Source organism: Hippoglossus hippoglossus, chromosome 16 (assembly GCF_009819705.1).
Source record: "Hippoglossus hippoglossus isolate fHipHip1 chromosome 16, fHipHip1.pri, whole genome shotgun sequence".
NCBI classification, from domain to species: Eukaryota; Metazoa; Chordata; class Actinopteri; order Pleuronectiformes; family Pleuronectidae; genus Hippoglossus; species Hippoglossus hippoglossus.
The window spans coordinates 7,422,350-7,446,323 of NC_047166.1; the positions used below are offsets into that span (position 1 = coordinate 7,422,350).

Consider the following 23,974-nt stretch of genomic DNA (forward strand, 5'->3'; position numbering starts at 1 on the left):
GCTGTGATGTTTCCTTCCTATGAATAGAGAAAGGAAAAGTCAGGATGAATGGACGTTTAATAACGGGGAAATATATGTGGTTGGGATTTTAAGATCCTGTTTGATGATGATGATCAATAATTACATTAGATTAATTGCATAATCAATGAAATTAAGAGAACATTGAGACAAAAGCTCATCGCAAACATCTCAAGACCAAAGTATCTGAAAGTAGAAAATGTATTCAGGAGAGCCACAGCTGTGTATTTAATCATTTGTGTTTACTTTAATCTACCTCAGACTATTAATACCAGGTTTAAACTTCATCACCATGAAGTGCCAGACTAAAAGTTAATATCAATTGTGTTTCATTATTTTAATACCATGATAATGCAATTGTAGTGAATGTGAAGTTCTGTGTTTTCTTCAATTAATTAGTAAATGATTGGCTAAAGATTATAGTTTTCACCTCTGTCCATTTATTTGTTGGTTTGTTGGATTGTTTGTAAACAAGATTACACAAAACCGACTGTACAGATTTCCACGAAACCTGGTGGAAGGATGTGGTATAAGTTTGGGATGAACCCATTAAAATTTGGTGCGGATCCAGGGAACTTTAACATTGGGAGAGAGTTCATTTTTCAACATTTTCCCAGGGAACAATTCATGGCACAATAAGGGAACTGATATCTGTGAGTCTGTAAAAAATCAATGTGGCTTGATTGTAACCTAATGTCCCTTGTACTTGAGTTTATATGGTTTCCAGATATCACTTCACTAGACTCATTAAACCTTCTCAGTGGACGTTGGCTCTCTAATGAGTCACATTTTTGGTTATAGAGGTAATTTACATAGCATAATTGCCATTACCTGCCCTGATTGAGTATGAATTATTTATTTATAGGTGGCGTTGTCGAGCTGCACGCTTGTGAATACCTGATTTTTAGCAGCTTTCAAGTTATGGTTGGGTTAAAGTTACCAGGGTGAACGTTTGCATGCCAATTAGCATTTAAGTTAGCTTGAAAGACGAAACGTTACAAGTAAAAGCAGTTATCGTCGCCCTTGTTAAACTTGAATTGTGAACAATGTGTGCTTGTCACAAAATAACTCACCCTTGTTTGACTTCTTACTAGTTGTGGGCACGGTGTAATTATGTCAGGTATCATGTTCTCTGTCTCTGTTGGCACGTCTGTGGCCGAGCTTCTTTGCCAAGTTGGATGTGTTGGCTCTGTTTGCCTGTGTAGCTTTCAAACATCCTTTACAGCCGGGCTCTGCGGTGTCCATGAACCTGCCCTGACTTTCGGCCTTGTAAGTGAAATAATGTCATATATCGCTTCTTCAGTCTGCTTTGTAGTCAAACCACGTTTTTTTTAATTTTTTTATTACATTGAAGCTAAAAACGGTTGGCATGCACAACATGCCTGCAGGGGAGGGGAAGTAGAGCACCACACACACACACACACACACACACACACACACACACACACACACACACACACACACACACACACACACACACACACACACACACACACACACACACACACACTGCTCCACTGTCACAGATTGACACAACTCATATATGGGTGCTTATTAAAGCACTGTCATTCTCTAAGAATTGTTACTTGTAAAATGGGACTTATTGGATCGATGTAACAAATGATAAATTGTTGTTGACGGACTTAATGTGGATCAAACAATCAGCTAATTTCTTAAATAATTGTTCTAGAAGCAGCCTTTAGTGTCTAATTTAACTTTTTAAGAAACTCTCTCTCTGGTCGTGCTGCTTCTTGTTAGAAAAAAGTTAGAAAAAATAATACATTGTTTTCCGACCCGTACCCCATGCGAGCCAGATGTTTTCCCCGGTTACAGGTGTGTGCAGTGTAATAAAATCCAGTAGAGTTAGGGTCTGGGTCGCATCTGGCCACATATCTTTTGCATTGAAAACATGTGGTCAGAAATTTGTACACAAATGGAGGACACATGGGGACACATGACAGACACAGGTGTAAAAGGTGATGGGTCTCTGCTGTCCACTTGTGTTCAGATCACCTGAGACACATGTTGTAAACAGGGTCTTATACTTTTCACTGAAAATCTTTCCAGGAGACCAGCGTTATGACTTTAAACTTATTTTAATATGAGCGTATTATTTTTGGACTTCTGCACCACAATTCTGGTTTCTGTCAGTGGGTTAATGTCCAATATGGGACAAATATTCCACAAATCATATTCAAAAGACGCAGACTTCAGTGGCTCCTTGTTGTTACACTGTCCTCTGTTGCACCTTTGTCAGTCGCACATGTCTTGTGCAAATGCTTGCATACCAGATCCATATCTGACTCCATACCACCTGAAATCCACCAATGTCTCGACAGATCTGGCATCTGGCCACACACACTGCATTCCTTCACCTCATGATGCCACTGCATTGATGTCATCAGCACGGCCATAATGCTAAACCACACTGACAGCAGGTGCCAACACCAAGGTCACAAATGTTTCACTGGGACAATCTCTGTGTGATAAATACTAAAACGGTAAAGCAAACAAATGGATCCATGAACCTGGGAACCCCCTGACTAAGCAAACGAAGGGAGATTTAGCACTCGTGCTAACACGGCTAGCTTTGTAGAAGCCGCTCTGTTTGTTTAAATGTCAGGCATGTTGATTCTGGTATTCAGCACAGGACATCGCAGCACAGGTCACAGACCTGGAGGGATAGAGGGAGATCAGAGGGATCGCTCTGACTAAAGAGAGTGAGTGAGTGTAGGGGATGAGGACGGGAGGGGTGGATGGTGGAGAAATACACACGAATGTAGACATGAAGTATACTGATGCAAAGTGTCCGAGGAATGGATGGATTGATGGGTAAATGTACAAATGAATAAGCTGAGGCTTGAAACGGCGAAAGCCTGACACGCACAACTGCAGGGGGATGAAGTGCCGGGGATGCAGAGAGGAATGAAGGCAGAAGTGAAAAGAGCTTATGTCTCACATGTGTAGAACATTGTTTCACCTTGCTGCGGTTAAGAGTAGGTCAAGTAGCAATGATGCTTAGTGCAAGGAGAAGATCGGCTGCGCGATGCGGAGTGAGTGAAAATGGGAGCAATGGGCTGAAATGGAAAGATGCGAGCGAAGAGGGGGAAGCAGGATGGATAAATCTGGAGCCGGGGAAGTGAAAAGCTGCAACGCACCGTGCTTAAGTGAGGGCATGACTTCAGAGATGTGTGGAGGGACAGAGAGGGTCAATCAGAGATGCAGGGTGAAAAGGGGTAAGATGGATGAGGGGAGGGAGAGTGACAGAGGGGGAGAGAATGACAGAGGAGAGGGGGGCTGTGCATGGCGGGGTCTTTGCGGTGGGGCGATAGCGTGACTGAGAGGAAAGTGCACTGCCGTGTGTGTAATGCTCTCAAGACGGATATTAAGACGCGCTGCCCGACTCACACAGTCACTGCCCCTTTCTCCCCTTTTCTCCTTTACTCTCCTCCATTCTGCTCCCTCTCTCGCTCCCTCCGTCTCCACTAATGATCCTCGCATCCTGCCACACTGCCGGGCTGAGTGATGCCCACTGACAGTCGCACTCAGGCAGAAACGCTGCAGCCCCCTTCCAGGAGTGCTGTCACACATACACACACACGCGCGCGCGCGCGCGCACACACACACACACACACACACACACACTATAACATACAGAGGTGTAGCACTTTCTCACATACATGTATCAGCTCATGCTGAGCTGCTGACAGACGTGTATATATGTGTGTCTGAGTATGTGACCATCACCCTTGCCCCCCACACACACACACACACACACACACACACACACACACACACACACACACACACACACAGAACCCTTCGGTGGGGCTCACAGTCACGCACTTACTGTAAATATGCCTCCATCCAGCTGCATCTGCCTTCAGGAATTTCCATGTGATGGAGAGATGTGGGCCATCGAGGTAATCACAGGCTACAGCTCACTCGTTAATGATGCTGCTAGTGTCTCTTTTGGCCCCTGAGCTCCATGACAAATAAAATTGTAATAGTGGACATGCTAAAAACGAGAAGACAGCACAAAAATAGGAAATACACAATAGATTTTGACGTTAAGTTTTGTTCACTGCTTTGCACAGAAAGATACCAGGCCGCACTGAATTTTTTCAGTCTGTTTCTGCGGGTATGGCAGCAGAGTTGCAGATTAGTCATTCAATGCACTGCGAAGGTAATCTGCTTAATTTTTTTTCCAATTTAGATCATTGAAGTATTCTGTTGACAGCAAAGTGAAATATCTCGAACTGAAGCTTTTACTTCTTTGTCTGCACAAAGGTGAGTTCTCTCTCACTATCTGGTTTCCTTCATTCATGTGTTGGCAGTCGAGTGAAGAATCAAGGAAAGTGGCTTGTGATGCTACTAAATTGTTACTAAGTTGTGCCTCTAAATGGCTGCGTCTTTAGTGTATGGTGGCATCCCACTGATGTGGCACTTTTAGGTAAGAAGTGAAAAACTTTTGTATTAGGCTCTTCTTATTCAGACACAGTATATTTTGGAAGCTTTCTTGTAGGTGTTGCTTTTGTCTGATGTGAGTGAAGCATTGGTTCCGTCATCAGAGATGGTCACAACTCGTGAACAGTGAATTGGAACGTGAATTTGTAAACAAAATCACGTGATCTCTGCAGCGGAGTTAATACATCACTTCCTGCCTCTGTCTGCTTCACACAGCAGGTGGATTTGTTGTTGTTGTGAACGCGTCTGAGCAGAAAACCTCTCTTTAATGTAAAAACAGCCTTCCCATCGAGACCCCTACCATCCCTTCTCTATTTCCATACTTCTCAATGTGAGGCACCTTCCATTTTCCCGCCTTAATCCAACCGATGCAACCAGAGGCCCCAATCCTGACTGCCGAGGAGAGGTTAGGAAGTAGGTCAACAGCATCTCACTCCTCTAATTAGATGCACTGAGTGTATGCATGTCAGTGCATTTGTGTGTACGTCTGTATGCGTCCGTACGCTGGCTGCTCCTAATCCCGAGGTGGCCTCTATGGTAATGGTGAGTCCATGGGAAGACGCGTCGTAGCCTGCATTTCTGTTACTTGCCACATGTTTTTAAAACATTATTGTGACGTCAGCACACGATGAGGAAACGAGGAGTGAGGATGGAGGAACACTGACACAAAAAGGTGTCCTTGGGGTGAAAGAAAGGGTCGGATTGGCCCATAAAAGATGAATGGGAATAATTGTCATTCCCAAAGAACAAGCTACAGTTGAGAGGGCGCTTTGACCTACACGTCCTGCGCCGCGAGCAGGTTAAGATTCACCCCATCAGTGAGACGTATAACCGCAACTTCTCTGTGGAAGTCGATGGCATTTAAGGTGAAAGAGCTCCTCACCTTCCTCTCCAGAGCCCTGTGGGTTTGTTCCAGCCTCTTTCTGAGATGTATCCACGTAGGGGGTAAAGGAAGACATTCCAGCTGCTGCAGTTTTAATGCCCGGTCGTGCTTTTTGTTTATCTCGGGATGTGTACGTGCCTTAACATGACCAAGAAACTGATGTGACCATAAAAAGCCAGCGTGAGTCATTTTGGAAGTTTTCATCCCCAGAAATCTATTGTACGTCAGCTCAGTGGGGTGCGTGTGCAAAGGGCAAGGGGGTAAACAATCGCAGGGAGAGAGGACGAGGGATCATACAGAATTTTGTGTGTGTGTGTGTGTGTGTGTGTGTGTGTGTGTGTGTGTGTGTGTGTGTGTGTGTGTGTGTGTGTGTGTGTGTGTGTGTGTGTGTGTGTGTGTGTGTGTGTGTGTGTGTGTGTGTGTGTGTGTGTGTGTGTGTGGGAGAGAGAGTAGCGGGAGGAAAGAGTAGCGCGGGGCTAGTCTTAATTAAGTTTTCAGGAGGCTCTTAAAAGGTCATGGCATGCCTCCGCACCCCCTCGCCATCACCACCGCCGCGCCCCCGCCGAAATTTCACTTTCCCCCTTCCACCCCACCCTCCCCTCTCCCTCCCTCACCTCCCCGTTGCGATCTATCCAGTCATCAGCCCCCCATCTGTGCACATTAGCCATTCATGAACACACTCATTAGGGTGGGAGTTTGAAGCGTTTGTGTTCACTAGTCTGCGGCTGGAGCGTGGCGATTAATATTTCAGCGTCTCCCGTCGAGGAGCTGAGAGCAAGGTTGGCCCTCTTTGGCTACGGAGAGAGAGGGAGAGAGAGAGAGTGCTTCACCCCCCCTATTCTACCCCCCCCCCCCCCCCCCCCCCCACAACCCCAACAAACCCCCCTCTGCCCTCAGACAGCACCACAACTTACAATGCACTGCCCCCTCCCCTATTTCCTTCTATTGCATACACTCCCATGATTTGGATGCATATTTTTTTTGCCCCCGCACACACACACACACACACACACACACACACACAAGACCCTAACTCAAACTGACTTAATTGGGCTCTTTTTGTTTCAGGAAACGGGGGGAGGGTGGGTGCGGGTGAGACAAGAGGGGCAAATCCTGTCTTTTCTTGCCCGCCCCCCATCTCACTCTTTCCTCTTAGCTGTACAGGGGTCTCTCTCTCTCTCTCTATCACTCTCTAGCTCTCTTTCTCTCCGCCTTTTTCTCTCTATATATGAGCTTGTATTGAATTGGTCAAGCTTGAGTCGGGGGTGGAGGTGGGTGGTATTTTGTACTGTACACACACACACACACACACACACACACACACACACACACAGGCTTCATTCAGACTAATCAATACATTCCTGCGTACATACTGTACACTGGTACTTAAAATATGAGAATCTAAGGCAGGCAGGAGTATCGTGGGTTTATCAGGCTGTCGATATCTGCAGCGCTGCTCCTGAATACAGAAATCACTTGACCCTACAGGTGTTCAGACTCTCTTCACCTTGACTTTACAAGGATCCAGTTTCTGGACTGCGTGCAGACAAACGTGGATTCATTTTGAGACTTCTTTTTCTCTCCTTTCGGATTCCCATTGACAGTGAGGCAGTGAAAGGGAAATGTTTTAAAATTTAGTTCATTCTCATGCAAGTCGTTGTGATTTCATTCTTTATTTCTAATCTTTGATGACACTATTCTTAACTTTGGCTCTGTAAACGGCAAACAACACTTTTAAATTTCTAAGTGGCTTGAGCTTGTCCAGTAAGTTATAATTATGTTAACTGTTTCTATGCACTTTATTCAACAAGGATACAATAGCAGAATCAATGTCAGGCACAAAACTGGAACTTCATATATCTTACAAAAGTCTTTAGTCAGTGTCAGTGTTTCAAATTACAATGTGAAACCAAAACTTACTGGATCAAATGTGAACAATTTAACAAAGACATGAACCTTGGTTCGAACTTTCAGAGGTGAAAAAGCCTCTAAATGTTACTTTTTAACCTCGGCCAATTACTGTACTCTCTCAGCGGCTGCATTAAAATGACAATTAAATGTCAAATCTATTAATTTAATTAATAAAAGCTATAATCGCAGAGAGATGAGTCGGCTAAGATGAGGTCCCTCAGTTGTTTGCAAAAGCTTGAAAAGTTGTCAATCATGCATCACAGTTTTCGACAGCTCCATTAACAGGTAGCATTTATAGCCATCAGTCACTCAAATCAGTATTTTAGAGTTGTGCAGTCTGGCAACAGAAAGTGAAAGATGTCAAGGACAACGTGCGCAGTGTGCATTTTACTCAAACACACAAAGTGAACACAGAGAAGTGGATGAGCGGAGTCTTATCGTGCTGATGCCAAGAGTAATGACAGAGTTTGTTATAAACTCTACGTCCGTTTGTCTAGACGGAGGAAGTAGGTGAAGGTCACGGTTGATTAGGAGGAGGCACAGACTACTGGAGCAGGGCCCCCACATTTAAAGACGCTCTTTGACTCTCCTTTGTTCCTCTGTCGTCTTTATGTTTTTCATTCACCTCTGCCCTCTCAGCCCCTCCCTCAGCAGATACACCCCCCACACACACACCCTCGACTCCCTGTTTTTCATTCTGAGCATGCCATTCTCCATCTTATCCATGTAGGTCTGTGAATAAGTGGGAGTCTATGGGCTGTGCGTGAGTTAGTGGAGGTCTGCGGGCTGAAGTGTTGCATGTGGGTCGGCATTCATGGGGAGCGGTGGCCGGTGTGGCGCACACTGATGGCTAATGAAGTTCCATTGCACCTCCATAGCCCTATTAAACCGCTGCCCCCTACCTCTACCCACTTCACCCCCCACCTCTTGCCTTGTTTCTCCCCGAGGGAGAGAGTTGGCAGGGAGCGAGCCGGCTGCTATGGCAACAACAAGGAACCCTCCCTCTCCCACAGGTCTCCTTAGCAACTGGTAGCTTGGCATTGCAGTAATGAGTGTGCCCGATGTGCCAGGCTTTGTGTCACGTTGGCATGTGTGTGTGTGTGCGATGTTCGTGTGGGAGACAGTGAGTGAGTGTGTGCAAAGGTGTGTGTGTGTGTGTGCGCATGTGTGTGCGCATGTGTGGTTTAGCGTGTTTGTGCGGTTGTTTGGCGCAGTTTGCCAATTTAGGTGAGAGTTAAAATGTGTGACGACAAAAGAGATGTGGAGGCACGACTTGGTGCTGCTCCCAAAAAAATTGAGAAGCTTATTTTATTAAAATGTAACTGGCACTTGACTGATTCTACTTATCTTTTTCTCCGTCTGTATATGAGTGTGTGTGTGTGTGTGTGTATTTATGTGTGTCCTGCAGATGTGAGTTTGTATTTTTGTGAATTCGCACATTATTTTGTTCATCTCTATGATTGCGGTCATTCTTCTCTGTACTGTGAAATTGAAACAATTAAAGGGACGATCAGATGAATTTTGCATGCCATGTGCATGGCTGCCTATGAGTTTCCTGCTCTGCTGAAATTAAATTAAACGGTGAGAATGATGTTTATTAAAGTGTGATCAGAGGTGTGCACTGACCTTTAGAATGTGGGAAATGAGATTCTCATTGTTATGAATGAGATTACGTGGAGGCCGAGTGTGGAAAAAGCCCAGGCCTGCATTGATTCCATTGTTGGCCATCAGTTTCTTTGTATATGGCAGAGGGAGGTTTCAATATAATCAACTCCACACTGTGCCTGTTGGCTATTAAATGGACTGATACACAAATATAGACACACAGGCCCTCACATAAATGCAGATTGACTCGCGCACACACGCATATCTTGCTGATCTTGTAAAAAAAAAGCTGTAAAAGCCTCTCCAGAAATGTGTTGGTCTGTAACAAAGGCATGGCAAGCCCAATGGAAAATGTTAGTTTGCTCCCTCGACGAGGTGTGAAGTGCGAGCAGGCGGCTGGCCCCACAGGTGGCCCAGCCCAAACACCTGTTGTGTGAATCCTCAGTGGGAGGGCGTGAGCTCTGCCTACCTTGCATGTCCCAGTGGAAAAATCACATCCATGCTACACTGTGGCACATGCCTATTAATTTGCCCTCATCCACTCCTTGTTGTGTGCGTGGGCGTCAGACGTGATGCCCAGATTGTGTCCCCACCGGAAACGCTCAGTTGACCCTGGCATCATGCGAGTGGATTTTCCGATCCCCTATCCGGGTCTCAGATGCTCTACTAAGCTGTCAGTATCTATTTATATCCACCAAAGCTGCGGCAGCCCTTCTCCATCCCACACCCTGCCACCCTGATGCCAACTCTACCCTTGGCGCCAGGGTGGGCACGGCTGATGAGTCGCCAGCCATTGGCTGCAATTAGTGCACAGTCAGGCAGGAATCCCCTACCAACTCCATTACACCCCTCTCCACAGCCACTTCCTGTTCCGAGGCTAACAGACACACTACCACACACTTGCTTTCCATTTTAAGCCTTTTTATAAATGGCACCACTGCAGTGTTGGAATAATGGGGTCGAATACAGAGCACCTTTCACAGTACTTGAATCACTCTACTGTGCAAACTCAGTCTATTCGAGGACAATGGCAGCCACATTTGAATTGTACCTGTTCAGATTGGCATTGAGATTGAGTGAAAGTTGTGTCTGTAATAGGGCAGCGATTAGTGACGAGCCCTCGAGTTATTGGGGCTCAGCTCAGCTTTTTTTCTCTAATGATCCCATAAGAAGTGAAGTTTTTGACGGGCGTATTTATTCAGCAATAAATTACTAATGCTGCCAATCCTCAGAGACCCCACAGTGATACACTGAGACAGATGCAATTCCTAATCCCAGGTTTATTTATTTTTTTCTCCAACGAGGGCTTTAATGTGCCGTGCATGCCGATGCAGTCGTGACCACTGCTGTGGAGGCGATGATGACATGTGGCAGAGAAGTAACTGTTTCTCACCTCCTAATAAAAGAGACTCCTTTTTAATCTTTTCAATTTGATTGTATTCCAAAAACAGGCCTGTCTGCCCATCTGTCTCTCCTAAAGAAGTCTCCTAAAGGGATTTTAATCATCTGACTCTGGGCTTCTCAGGCAAATAGCTACATCTCTCTCTTTCTGTCTCGCATACCCTCTGTCTCCCTCCCTCCCTCTTTCTCTCTCATACACAATTTCCAGTTTTCTGTCTTGTAGTTACTGTCATACTCTCACTTGTCTTCTCTCACTTTCTGATACCTTATCGTCTCAGCTCCTTTGTGCCATATCTGTGCAGCCATTAGGCTCTTCAGTCCCTCTTCAAGTCCCCCTCAGACATTAAATTCCCCCAACCCTGTCCCTATTAATCCACATGGCTCTAAATTCTTTATTTCCTTTCAAAGGGACAACGCGAGCCGTGACATCAATCATGGAAAGCGAATATTTAGTCGGCGCTAATTTCCACCAATAGCCTGGAGACAGGCTTAGCTGACAAAACTCATTCCTGTGCTGAACAAAACTGCTTGTGTTGAAATCTCCCCTCCCCCTGATCCCTCCTGCCTTCTGCACAGGCAAATGCAGCATCACAATAAACACAGTTAGCGCTTCTGTTACTCCCCCTTGATTTAGGCTTATCAAATGAATGTGCACCATAGAGGGATACCCTTTGACAATACATAATGGCTCCATTCTGCATGAAATGGTTTGGTAATACCAGTCGAGTGTGGCAAACGGCTTTACCCGGTGCCACTACGAGAACAGCTGCTGTGTTCTTAGTTGGGCAAGTGCACCACTCTGCTTCACCCTTGAGGTTGTTTGAATCGGGTGAGTGGTTTCTTTTTGCCAGTTCCCAGACCCCACTCACAGTGCCTCGTTCCTCACTCAGTTCTGTTTGAATGAGTGCACATTCGCCACAAGATGGGACCTATAAACTGTCTGACCTGTTTCCTCGCCCCTCTGTGTGTGAGCATGTGTGTGAGCAGGAAACATTCAGAGAGGGTTCTGTTGATGGTGGTGGTGGGGGGCTAATAGAGGGGGATGGGGCAAGTGGGGGGCATTTTGAGGGCACCCCTTTGTGTGGCTTGAAGGGGCCCCTTGCAGTACCTTTATCTTTCCCACCCCCCAGGCCCCTCCACCTCCTGCTGCATCCCCTAGCACAGCTGCCCCCTATGCCAGGCAGGTTAACCCAGATGAGCCATTTGGCCCAATATAACAACCCCTAGCTACATCCACTCCCTATGCTGATGGCTGAAACTCCTTGGTGAGGACACAGAGGGCAGTGTTGGACACAGAGCCAGTTCGGGCACAATTCCGAGCCCATGGCTGTTAGGCATTGCTGTGCAAACAGTTGGATATGGTGTATTGAGCACCGATATTGGCCTCATAATGCAGCTGGATTGTGTAGTTAGCTGAACCTTGATGTGTGCTAAGCCTCAGCACTGATAGCCATTAAACATCATTGATTCCCATTTCTAAATAGGCCTCTCCAGTCCCTGAATCAAAGTGAGTTTACATGGAAAAAGGGAGGCGGCGAGAGTAGAGCAATTGATTGTTTTTGTAAGATTTCCAAGATCCAAATGAATGGTTCTTAAAGAGGTTATTATGGATGAATACCAAGAACCTGTTTCTGCTCATCAACAAATAATGAGCCATAATCTGTGGGATCAAATAACAACAGCAGACATTTCTGCCTGTTTGCTTTCAACACTTCAGTTCCTTCCTGGAGCCGATGCAAAGCCCTTCTCTGTCCGTCCACTTGTGTGCTTTGGAAAAAAGTGTCAACATGTAGGATTTGTTTGCAAAGTGCCTAAACCTTAATCTGAGGACAAAGCAGCCTATCCATTGTCTAAATATCTAAATCAGCTATTAGGATTTTTAGCTCTTAATGAGAGTTGAACCCAAGCTGATTGCTTTCCTGCAGCCTATAGAACCATGTTCACCTTAACTGACTTAGATCGGTCTGCAAGCTGTTATCCTCAACTAATTTCACTTAAACAACTTTCAGCCTGATTTAGCTGTTTGTAGGCTGACTACTGCAGATGTCTCTGACGACAAAACAAAGAAGTTGCACTGCTACTTATGACTCTGTCTGTTCTTTTCAGCACTATGGGACCAGGCAGTGCATCTCTCTGCGTAAGCCCAGCCACTGCTTCATTCATTATTTAGAGGCCTCTCCACTAGGTCCATTGTATTAAAGGGGTATGATTTGAATAGGAAGTAGCTTCCTGGACCCAGGCGTGTGATGTGTGTGTTCCTCCGTCATTGTATGTTTCTGTGGGCTTCATCCGTCTGCCTCAGCAAGCCAGGGGGCTGAAAGAGAATTTCCATTTTATGAATATTTAAAACATAATAAAGTTTTCAATTTTATTCTATTCAACCCTAAGGGGTGGAAACGTGGCAAAGGCAACCCTCAAGGACAGCACACAGAGTAAAGGTAGTCGGTTCAACAGAGGCATCAAAAATATGGTTAACATCAATCAGCTCACTACCTCAGAAATCGTTTATCAAAATACACACAAACACACAAACATTGGCAATAACACTGCATCCTAAAAGGGTTTTACAGTGTCCTTATTTCCCACAGCTCAAACTCCCCTTATGCTGTATTACTATTGGATCATAGCATATCCGGGCAGCCCACTGTGTCCGTGGTGACCTGGCATGGCTCTCCGTGAGACACCCAGCTGGGAGTGCCCCTGAATCAACTTGGGATTAGCCCAGGATTGTCTGGGATTACTCTGGGATGGAGGGGGATTAGCAGTGACTGCCTGTTTCAGGGGCGTGAGGGCCATAGGCTGGCCAAATTGCCCCTGACTCAGACTCAGGGAACAGGAGGCGGACAGAACCACACCCACAGAGGAACCACCTGCAACCTGGGCTATTCTTAGATACTAAAACACACAAACACACAAACAGGATGACAATGAACAAAAAACCATGTGGTGGAAAACTACATGACCGGAAGCCAGCAGCCAGTGAGGATGAGGGTGATGATGATGCTGCCGTCACTGTGGCTGACCACCATCTGAAATCTCTCAAATCTCTCTTAGCAGGTGGATTCATCAGTTTAAGAGGGTTTGGACGATGACAAATCCCTCCAAGTTCAGTGGGGCCGCTCTTCCCTCGTACGGGGATAAATCGTGATTTGAATCAGACAGGTCACACAGAGTTGCAAGCATGAAGTGCGTCAGCTCTCGGAAAAATGCACCATTTACAAACCGACAGTGGTGGAATGGCATGAAAGCTTACATATGTTTTAATTCAGGCATGCGCGGGACTTGATGGGGATGATTTGGAGTGGTATGATAGGTGGATGATCCAGCCAGAGTGAGACAGGGAGTTGGCGCGGCACGTAGAGAAGCCGTCAGAAGCAGGGAGCGGGCATCCCCTGCGGACCTGCACTGCCGAGATGAAAGGCTGTTTAGTGTTGGAGCAGCAGCATCAAACAACCGCCTCCTCTTGCATCCTTTCTCCCATCCCCCACTCTCCTTCCATCTCTCTCTCTCTCTCTCTCTCTCTCTCTCTCTCTCTCTCACCACAATATAATATAGTTCTGCACGTTTGTGCCCGTTTACCTGGTTGCCATGGTTACCCAACGCTGGAGGTGTCACAGTAAGATAACCCAAGGAGGCATTCACAGATCACCTGAATGCAGTTTGCCTCCCGTTTGTGTTCACTGCCGCAATTTGATTTATTTGTTTCCCTGCCGTGCAGTTCAGTGTGAATACAAATAATCTGCAACATGATGGAGATGGTGGAAGTGGGAGTACTTGGCAATCTGAAACAATCTATTGTACCAGCATATTCTTTAAACACAGGAAGAGCTTTAGATTTGATATTTTCCTGCAAGAGGGACAAAATGCCCCCCACACTATAGAAATCAGAATTGCAATGACAGATTGTTGCACATCAGGAACCATCAGTTTCAGCAAGCATTGAGATGTAAATGATAATAAAAAAAAAAACTATTTCCTTTGAATTACTTAGTCAGTGACTATACACGCTGGTGTAGGGGATAATGGGAAAGTAATTGGTGACACACTGTATAATTGAAGGCATAGAGACTGAAAGCAGAGGTGGAAAATGACTCTTGTGTGCTAAGTGTGTAGAAAAAAAATGAAAAAATCAAAATATGTAGCACACAGTGACGAGAGGGAAAGTGATAAAGACAAAACATGGGAGGGAAAGGGAGATAGGGAGAGAAGGTGGATGGTGGAGGGTGGGAGACATCCATTAGCCTTCCTTGCTCCTGGCCCAATCTTGCGATACACCCCCCTCCCATTCAAGCTACGAGAGCAAAAGAGACAGGGCTGGCACCGAGCCAGACTGGCACCGACTTCAAACATACAGTACACTCAACCACAGCAGCTTACATCAGGCTGGCTGAAAGGAGAAGTAGAGGAGGACAGATGGATTGATGGAAATTAAAGTGGGAGGATTGACGTACATAAGGAGAGTGTCTCTGACTGAATCTCAGATCGTTGCACGTTGGCTGAGGTTTTACAGGGTCTTCGTCTGTGTCAGCTGTAGCTGTCCTTCGAACATGATTGTGTTGTCAAAAGTGCCCTTACTTTTCTGAATTTGGTTGACACTGAGTGCAAAGTGGGTTGAATATTTAATTTGAACCTCTACCAAGTTTATGAGCCATCCTTTTATTGTTTGATGTCAAAAAATCTTATTTGCCTATAACATTTTTTATGAATCTTATACAAACTTATGCAAGTGTATATTTCAAAAAAGCAGTTTGTGTAAAAATGGTGTGTTCTTCTCATCTCTCCGCAGAACTCCATCCGACACAACCTGTCCCTCCACACACGCTTTATCCGAGTGCAAAATGAAGGGACTGGGAAGAGTTCCTGGTGGATGCTGAACCCTGATGGAGGGAAGATGGGCAAGTCTCCGCGCCGGCGAGCAGTCTCCATGGACAACAGCACCAAGTACCTAAAGAGCAAAGGCCGCATCAGAGGCAAGAGGGTTGGTCGTCCTGGGATAGGAGCAGGGTCTGCTGTGGTGGGGCTCCAGGGCTCCCCCGATCATGGCAGCCCACCTCAGAAAGGCCTCCCAGGAGTCGGAGGTGCAACTGGGACAGATGGAGAGTTTGACGCCTGGACAGACCTCCATTCCAGGGCTAGCTCGTCAGCCTCGACCCTCAGTGGCCGTCTGTCACCTATCCTTGCTGAGGAAGAACCTGAGGAACCAGAGGAGGGTGGCTTATCCTGTTCAACATCCCCCCATCTCTACCCCTCACCGACCAGTGCCCGCTCCCCATCCATGGGAGCTGGGAATCGCTGTCCTCCCCTTGAGCAGCTGCCTCAGCTGGCTAACCTGGCAGGGGCCATCAGGCTGGATGAGCAGCTCATGGAGGAGACTTATCATCACCATCACTCACAGCAGCCGCAACACCAGCAGCACCCGGCTGTTGGTAGACACAAGCAGCAAACCCCTGTTTACCACTACAGCTCTGGAGTGAAGGGGCAGAGCTCTTATAGTGCCAGCGTCTACGGCGCAACAGGCATGGGGATGCTGCGCCACCACTCACCAATGCAGACCATTCAGGAGAACAAGCCAGCCAGTTTCTCTGGAACCATGCGGGCATACTCCAGTACCAATGCCCTGCAGAGTCTGCTAACAGGGGGTCCAGTTGGGCAGCAATATTGTTCCAAGGACATGATGCTGGGACAGGAGAGGGAAAGCCATCCTATGATTGGTCAAGCAAGTAATGGAGTAAGCTCCAACCATCACAGCCACCTCCCTGGTCACCACAATGGTCACAGTCACAGCCACAATGGACCTCATAGTCACAGCTCAGCTCATAGCCATAACAGAACTCATAGCCATACTCCTACTCATAATCACAACAGTGTAACCAACCACAACTCACCCCACAGCCTCGTTCACAACAGTCTCAACCTCAACCAGAGCCATAACCACACCCCCCCCCGGGCTGTGGCTCTGGCCCCACGTGGCAACAGCAATCAGCTGCAGACCTACAACCACAAAGCTCCCTACCTGTACAGCCCCCCATCACATGCCCACCTCCCGGCCTCCACCACCCTACCCCCAAACCCAGCGGGTATGCTTGGCATGCCCCAGGACTCCTGCCATGTGGCCGCCGCCCCACACCCGCACCCCCGTCAGAACCATTACCTTGACCCCCAACACCTAGGCATGACAAACGGACTTTACCACCATGTCCAGGGGATGGGGAACGGTAACATCAGTAGCAACTACCACAGCTATCACCAACCTCACACCCTTGAGAGACTACCTGCCGATTTGGACATTGACATGTTCCACGGTAGCTTGGACTGCGATGTGGAGTCCATCCTCCTCCATGACATTATGGACTCTGGGGAGGAGATGGACTTTAATTTTGACTGCTCCCTAGCCCAGGGGGTGGGCATTGGCATGGGTATGGGCATGGGTGTGACCATGGGCATGGGGATGGGGATGAGCAGTCTTGCCAGTCCACAGCAAGCCCACAGCAACCAGAGCTGGGTGCCAGGCTGAAGTCAAGGACAACACATCCCACCCCCAGAAAGAACTACCCCACCCAAGAAGCACTGTGCTCAGCTGTGACACTCCGGACTTGACACAGAGACTATACGACCAACTCCCCCATCTCCCTTTGTTGTCCTGACAGTTCTTCTGTCACCCCCTCCTCTTTTTATCCCCCTCCCCTCCAAGATGTCACATTAGGTTTTTCCTTGTACTAGCTATACTGTGATGACAATCTCTCAGCTGTGATTGCCCAACATCGCTTCTCATCTACCATGAGAACTGAACTCTCAATGCACTTTATTGCAAGTGGGTCACATCTCACAGTGCAACACGTTCACAGAGCAGCTCAGGCAGAGCTCGGCATGTTTTGTAAGGTGGCGGCGGGATTTGATCGGAGCAATTGTGTAAATCAAAAGCTCAGTTGATAAAATGTCAGATCTTGGCACTGAATTAAAATCGGACCCTTTAGTTTCATATTCTGTCGTTGACAGTGGTGAGGACAACCCCTTTTTTTGTTGTTGCAATAAAGCCGTAACTTCATTTTTATTAGATTTTTGTTTTTTGTTTGTTCAGAGCTTTCCCTTATTTCAAACCTTTCCAAATTTAAGATTTTTATTGAAATTTTTAATTGATATTTAATAAAAAAAATGAATATGCCTGATTTGAGTATTTGTACAATAGAATTCTGATCTGAAACCACTTAAATGGTGACATTCACTTAATCATTGCTTCCAATTAATTATCTTACATCAACAGTGCTGTTATTTACAGCTTCATGCATTCAGTCCTTGGCACTGTGACTTCTCTCTCGGATGCAACATTTTGTCAATGACCTTTTGCCATTGCTGGGAGAATATTGTCACTACATCGTTAAAAGGATTCTATCATTACTGGGTAGCATGCAATTTGGTGAATTAAAATGTCATATCACCTTGTCTCACCTGTTCTTCTTGTGCCAGCTCCCCCTCTCTCTCCCTTTATCTGTCTCCCTCTCTCTGCCTGCCAGTGGAGACAAAGTGGCCATTTCTCACACCAAGCCATTAATGTGCTTTGATTGAAATTCAGCATCTTGCTTTTAATCTCCAAAGTGATGTGGCAGCGATGCGTCATTATTGAGAATCTACCGCGTTGTCCTCCCATCTCTCACCCCGGCCGTCCGGGCCGCCACTCGCCTCTCCAACTTAATGTGCCAAGAAAGCGAGACAAAACTGTGATTAACGCCAAGTCACTCTGCCTGCTGTCCTGCTCTGAGAAGGGCCAATGTCACTGTCCGCTTGCCTGCTCACAGAGGGTACAAAAAATAGAAAAGATGGAGACAAGGATAGAACAAGTCTGTCGTTGCAGTGGGATCAGTCATCAGCCTCAGTTTCCGTGCTCATTGGGCATGTGTATGAAAACATGTAGCGTATTGGTATCGTAAATCATTTCCATATCTGTATTCTGTGTTCCCTTGTTCCCATGTTTTCTGAGCTTTTACCCTGAGCGTCAACAACTCAAATAGGTGCAAAGAGAGGAGATTTACAGAGAAAACAATCAGCCAGTCAGAGTGGCATGAGTCTACGTCAAACAGGGTTGTGATGCACCACAGCCATCCACATCCACTTTTTGTGTGTTTATTCTGTTGTCTTGTAGTTGTTGTTGTATTGTTGAAATTCCAAGGACCAACAAGAACAGCGCTGAAATAGCAGCAGTGTAAGGATGTTATTCAATGGTGAAATGATGTTGGTAGTGCGATACGACCTTCCTATACTCCAATACTGTGCCCCCCTCACACATGTGCTCTGCTCAATTGTCTCTGTGTGTGTGAGTGGGGGAGACTGAAGCTTGTGTCTCACTGGCCTTGGGAGAGAGAAAAAAAGAGGACATCCCTATTCTCTGCCTCCCTCAAGCAGACTCTCTGCGCTTGGTCTGTACCAAGTACAGCACACAAAGGAAACGAGGGGGGTGCGGGGGTGTACAGGTGGGGCGGGGCTTATTGTTCCAGCCAAAGGTCAAGCATGGCACAGACTATCAGACCTATTATTGAGGTAAATACTTATATTTCAGGGCTTTTAGCCACACTGGTTCCACTTAATCTATGTGGAAAATTAGTGGGATTTTCTAAGCAAATGGGCCTCACAAAGCAGTTCTGTTATATCCTATGCTACAGACATTTAGCAATGCCCTGCTATTGGAGAGAGAGCTATATATGATGTCTAATTTTCCTATATTTATTTATAAAAGAGATTGGTCTTTGTCTCTCCCAGATGTGGTCGTTGTTTGAGTCTACTCCTGTCCCCTTCCTTTTATTTTTCTCAGTTTTTTAAGATGTCACTCTCCCTTTGCCCCTTTACTGACTTTTATTTTGTACAAAATCTATATATTAAGAATATTGTATAATAGTTTTTAAAAATCTCAAAAAGAGTATCAGTTTTGTTGTCTATTTCTTTTCTAAGAGAATGTATCTCATCATCTGGTGACTGTTAAATAAATGAAATCAAAAGAAGGTCTGTCAAAGTGAGCTTTTCTTTACAATTCACAGTCTGCAGTGGATTTTCCTGAGCTTACTTGTGCTTGTCAGCTGCGCTTTCTCTCATGTGCTCGTGTACAATAGCCGATGAGATGAATGAATGTGTGTTGCTTGTTAATTAATTTCTTCATTGTGTAGTTAGTGTCATTTTCAAAACTTCTTTCACACTCAGTGCAGACAACCCCTGCAGCCGTGTTACGCCAAGTTGGTGCGTGGGAGGCAGAAACGAGTGGGCTGTATTGATATAAAAAAATGGGGGGGGGGGGAAATGGACCTTCACATATGTCGAGAAGCATCACTTGTGCAACTGCATGAGAAAGAGAAAGAAATGGGGTGAGTGTGTGTGAGAGAGAAAGAGAGAAAGAGGGATAGTACTTGATAGACAGACAAAACAAGGAGGCAGCCAGACAGAGTTGGCAGCATTGGGGTAATAGGTGTGTGTGTGTGTGTGTGTGTGTGTGTGTGTGTGTGTGTGTGTGTGTGTGTGTGTGTGTGTGTGTGTGTGTGTGTCACAAGGCTTGTTATGGCCCATGAAGCGGCATTGGTTGGCCACAGCTGTCCCGGTCCCATTGGAGGCGTTTTCACAGGAGGAGTGTGCAGCGCTAGGCGCCATACTGCCAGGCCCCAGGGGAGCCCCCGCCTCTACACTCGCTCAGACGTTTACACACATACACAGACTCACACCACACATGCACATTCACACACATACATTTGAAAATACCACAGATTCACACGTTTGCACAAAAGAAGCACACAGCGCGGTTATGAAACCATGTGCACCGACGCGCGCGCTCAAACAGACATTTCTCACTTAGATGTACAGTTTTAATTGACTCCACTTGACAAAGCCTCTCTGCAGGGAAACAAGTGAGAAGTGGAGGGAAAGACAGAGATATAGGTGTTGGAGGGTGGAAGCCAGGCGGTGTATATTCAAAGCTAAAGATGCTTGACACCAAAGCAAACGATTAAGAGCTGTTTTTCGTGAACATTTTAAAGGGGGTCTGTCGAGCCAAAACGTGGCTCCGTAACTTTATGGGATGTTTCATGATTTCACAATTAAACCAAACTGAGTGAGTGGAGCTGAGACGGAGAGGCTGGCGCACGGCCAAAGTCTTACTCCTCACCGCCCGTCTCCTGAGAGAGATGGAGGTTGAGGTAGACAGGAAGGCAGTCCAGTCCAGGTGCTGTGCCTCGGGGAGGGTCTGCTCTTCTGTTACTCATTATCAGAGAGAGGGAGAGAGAAGCTGTGTTACAGTGTCATTATTCATCCGCTCAAGCATCTGGGAGGAAGTCTTTCCTTACTTGGCCCAGCGATATCGTTGGAGAGACCGCCCTTGGAGCTAAAGGCTGGCTGGGGACACTGCTAACTGCTAACAGACAGACCCACCCAGGCAAGGCTCCAGGGTACAGATGTCCTTGAGGGCTTATGAGGATTCAGCACTTCTCGATTTCCAGCAGAGCTGCAAAGTGAAAAGCTGCTATACCTCCAAAAACTCAATTGTTCACAGAAATGATTAATACTCCAACACGGAAGGGTGGAGTTTGTTACAAGTGTCAAGACTTATTCTTACCCACACCAGCGACTGTAGAAATCAATTTCAATAATCACCGTCATAACATGATTTTAAAGATGTCTGAGCGAAGAAAAGCAGCGTAAGAATAATGTGGGAATAAGAAAAAAGCAAAGAGAAAGAATTGATTATATTCATTATGACTGAATTTTGAGATGTATAAGACACGACATACATATATGACCTGCCGTTGACAATTAAAGTTTTAAAATTATTTTCTTTGCTATAACTAGTCTGAATGTGCAGAGATTTGAATAATATTTTTAGACTGATGAAATGTCAGACTCAATGTAAGTGGATAGTGTTCTGCAGAACAGTGGATAAAAAAAGTTGAATTGTGGAAAAAAATCATATCTCTTGGCAGAGAAAAGTCCAACTGTGTAATTATTTCACTGTAACATGTGGTGTGGCCCTGCCAATGCCAAATGATCCGAAAGATTTTCCTTTAAATTGTCTCCATATGGGTAAAGAGCTGAGAGAGGACACGGAGAGACCACCAGGAGAGGGGTTCTGCTGGCTGAGCTGCTGAATTCTGGGATTTTCGTTGTATTTTTCAAGCCAAAGCCAACGAGTTGCAGCGACATCGCGCTCTGCCCCGGACTGAGCTGAATAATCAAGATGATTTAACGCCACGGCAGCGATATTTCAAATAATCAAAAAAGAGCATGATTCTTGTATCTGCTCTTAACTAACTTGTGTGTTTCTAAGATTATTTTTAAAGATATAATTTGTCCTGATCTTTAAGGAGTGTAAAATCTCTCAAAAGAACAGTTCACTGGTTCAAGGGTTTGAGACTTTGAGTTTCAGTTATAACTCAAAAGATGAGATTTCAAGACAAAGGGCAGCATCAGTAATATCAGTAAATTTTCAAAAAGGACATATCAGAGCTAATCATCTAGAGAATTCTTCTCAGGTTTTTAAGACATTTATGTAAAATGTATGTATGTAAAAAGGATTTTTCGAACCATCAGTTGTGGAATGTCTTTCATTGTGTTGCTCTCAAGGCAGCAACAGCATCAAGAATATAGTCAAAGAAGAGGTGTTGAAATGACAAACAACCTGGCACACGGGTATAGTGTTAGAAGGGGTTGTCAGAAAGGCCTTTGAGAATTTTCTACTGAAAGCAGAGTTAAAAGCTGCAGGTCTGGTGCAAAGACACCAGGACGATGATGAGACAACAGCATGTTCAAACCTGGCCTCATGGACGGATAGGGGACATCTCTGTCAAAGCAAGTTGGTCACTGTGCACTGATTTTACATATTTTATGTAATTTAATGGTATGAAAAGAATGTTTAGGTGTAGTTTGTTCAGCTCGATTTAGTTTTAAAGCTCTATATCTTACACCACAGAGACATGTTTGCATCGCTGCCCGATGCCTTGAATTTCCCTCACATTGGTGTCAACAAACTTTAACAGCATCGGCAAACATTAATAACCTGGATCCAGTTTTCGTTCACTGTTTGTCCCTGTATTAAATCCCCCGTCAATCGGTTTTGGCAGTTTTTAATCTTGTGTTCTTGGTTGTGAAGATTCTCTTTTCTTTATTACTGCACCTTAATCACAAAATTTAATTAGCATATAGCTTGTGAACTTATTATTTTTTTTTAAATGAGCCTCTTTAGTGTTTCTCATAATAGATGCTTTGGGATATCAGTGCATCAACCATGCAATCAACTATTTCTTGTCAGCTCTGGTTAAAAAATAGATTGAATATCTTACTAAGATAAATCGAGGACAATTATCTTTAAGCAAGTCTAATAATCTGGTGCATATGGTTCTTGATAACGATATTTATCTTTAATGAGAAGAAACAGAACTTTGTCTTTATCCTAAATTTGTATTTAAAAGTGCAGCGAAATCTTCAGAGGCATTCATTGTCATTGTTTCATGGAAAAGAAGAAAGTAAATCTTTCACCAAACCATGAAGCATACAGTCCAAGACTTCTGGTGGGGGTGGAACCTGTAACCTATAGAGATCCGGCAAACTGCGCTAAACCAGAGGGCACATGTTCAAGACCCAAATTTCTACCACGCCCCATTTCCTTGAACAAGACAACAAACCTCAAGGATCCCTGCAGCTAACCCCTGCAGTGGTGGTGTGGGGGATTGATGGGCTCCATGTTCAGTGATCGATTAAGGACACACTGACATCAGTTACAAGAGATGCCGATGGTCGCTTTCTGCCCGAGATATACTGTAAAGCAATATAACCTAATGAGATCTGACCCAGGATTGGGTCGTATCAGCTATTTGTAAATCCATCGCTAACTTTATCTGTAAGTTCCCTCTCAGTAATTATACTTGCTAGTGTCAAAATAGTGATTTGCTAAATCCGGTTGCAGCATTAAAACTTAAATGTCGCAGCAAGGAAAGACATATGAGAAAATCTGTTGCTACGACACATCTGCAGAACCATTGCCTCAAAATAAATCACTTATAGGTTAAAGAGAAAATTACTGTACAACCACTAACATGCATTTCTTAATGAACAATCTAAAGAGCCAAGGAAATAAATAGCTAAAGTTCCGTAGCGGTTTTATTGTTACATCAATCATTTTGTTCTGATCTGTAACCAAGCAAATATTCCCATGAATCTTTGATCTACTCCCCAAATGCCCATTTGGTTGAATGTTGAATTTAGTGGAATATACTTGCTAACAGAGCTAACTTTTATGGTAACCTAGCTCTTCTGAGATAATGGGTTGCTAATGCACCGTTCTGTAGTTTTTGGTAATAGTGATGCACTTTACTCGAGTACCTCTACTACGTTTATTGCTGTACTGGACCTCTTGTGGGGATTTAACTCCATTAGGTCACAGTGTAGCCTAGCTTGTCTATATCCTCCTTACTTTTGTGAATCCAGTGTCCTTGTTATGTTTTAATTCATTGTACAGTAACGTTGGTCTAACTCTTGATTGTGGCATTTTCTCATTTTCAAATGCTACATAACCTACGTGAGGGGATGCAACTTTAGAACTGGTGATTGGCTACGTTTGAATTTCAGATCAGTTGGAGCTAAAAGAGGCTAAAAGTGAGGACAGCTGTAAACTTTGACTCAAAGCTCTAAAGCTCATGTTGTTGGTGATTTCTAAAAACATATTCC

At 45.2% G+C, this 23,974-nt stretch overlaps 1 protein-coding gene across 1 annotated transcript in view; it reads left to right on the forward strand.

The window, feature by feature from the left end:
• Window positions 1-19,269, forward strand: part of LOC117777183 (forkhead box protein O6-like) — a 31,632-nt gene extending 12,363 nt beyond the window's left edge. The window contains exon 2 of the mRNA XM_034611787.1: window positions 15,072-19,269. Coding sequence (XP_034467678.1) covers window positions 15,072-16,799 — 1,728 coding nt within the window. The 3' untranslated portion in view covers window positions 16,800-19,269. The remainder of the gene's footprint in view (window positions 1-15,071) is intronic.
• Window positions 19,270-23,974: the final 4,705 nt, after the last annotated feature.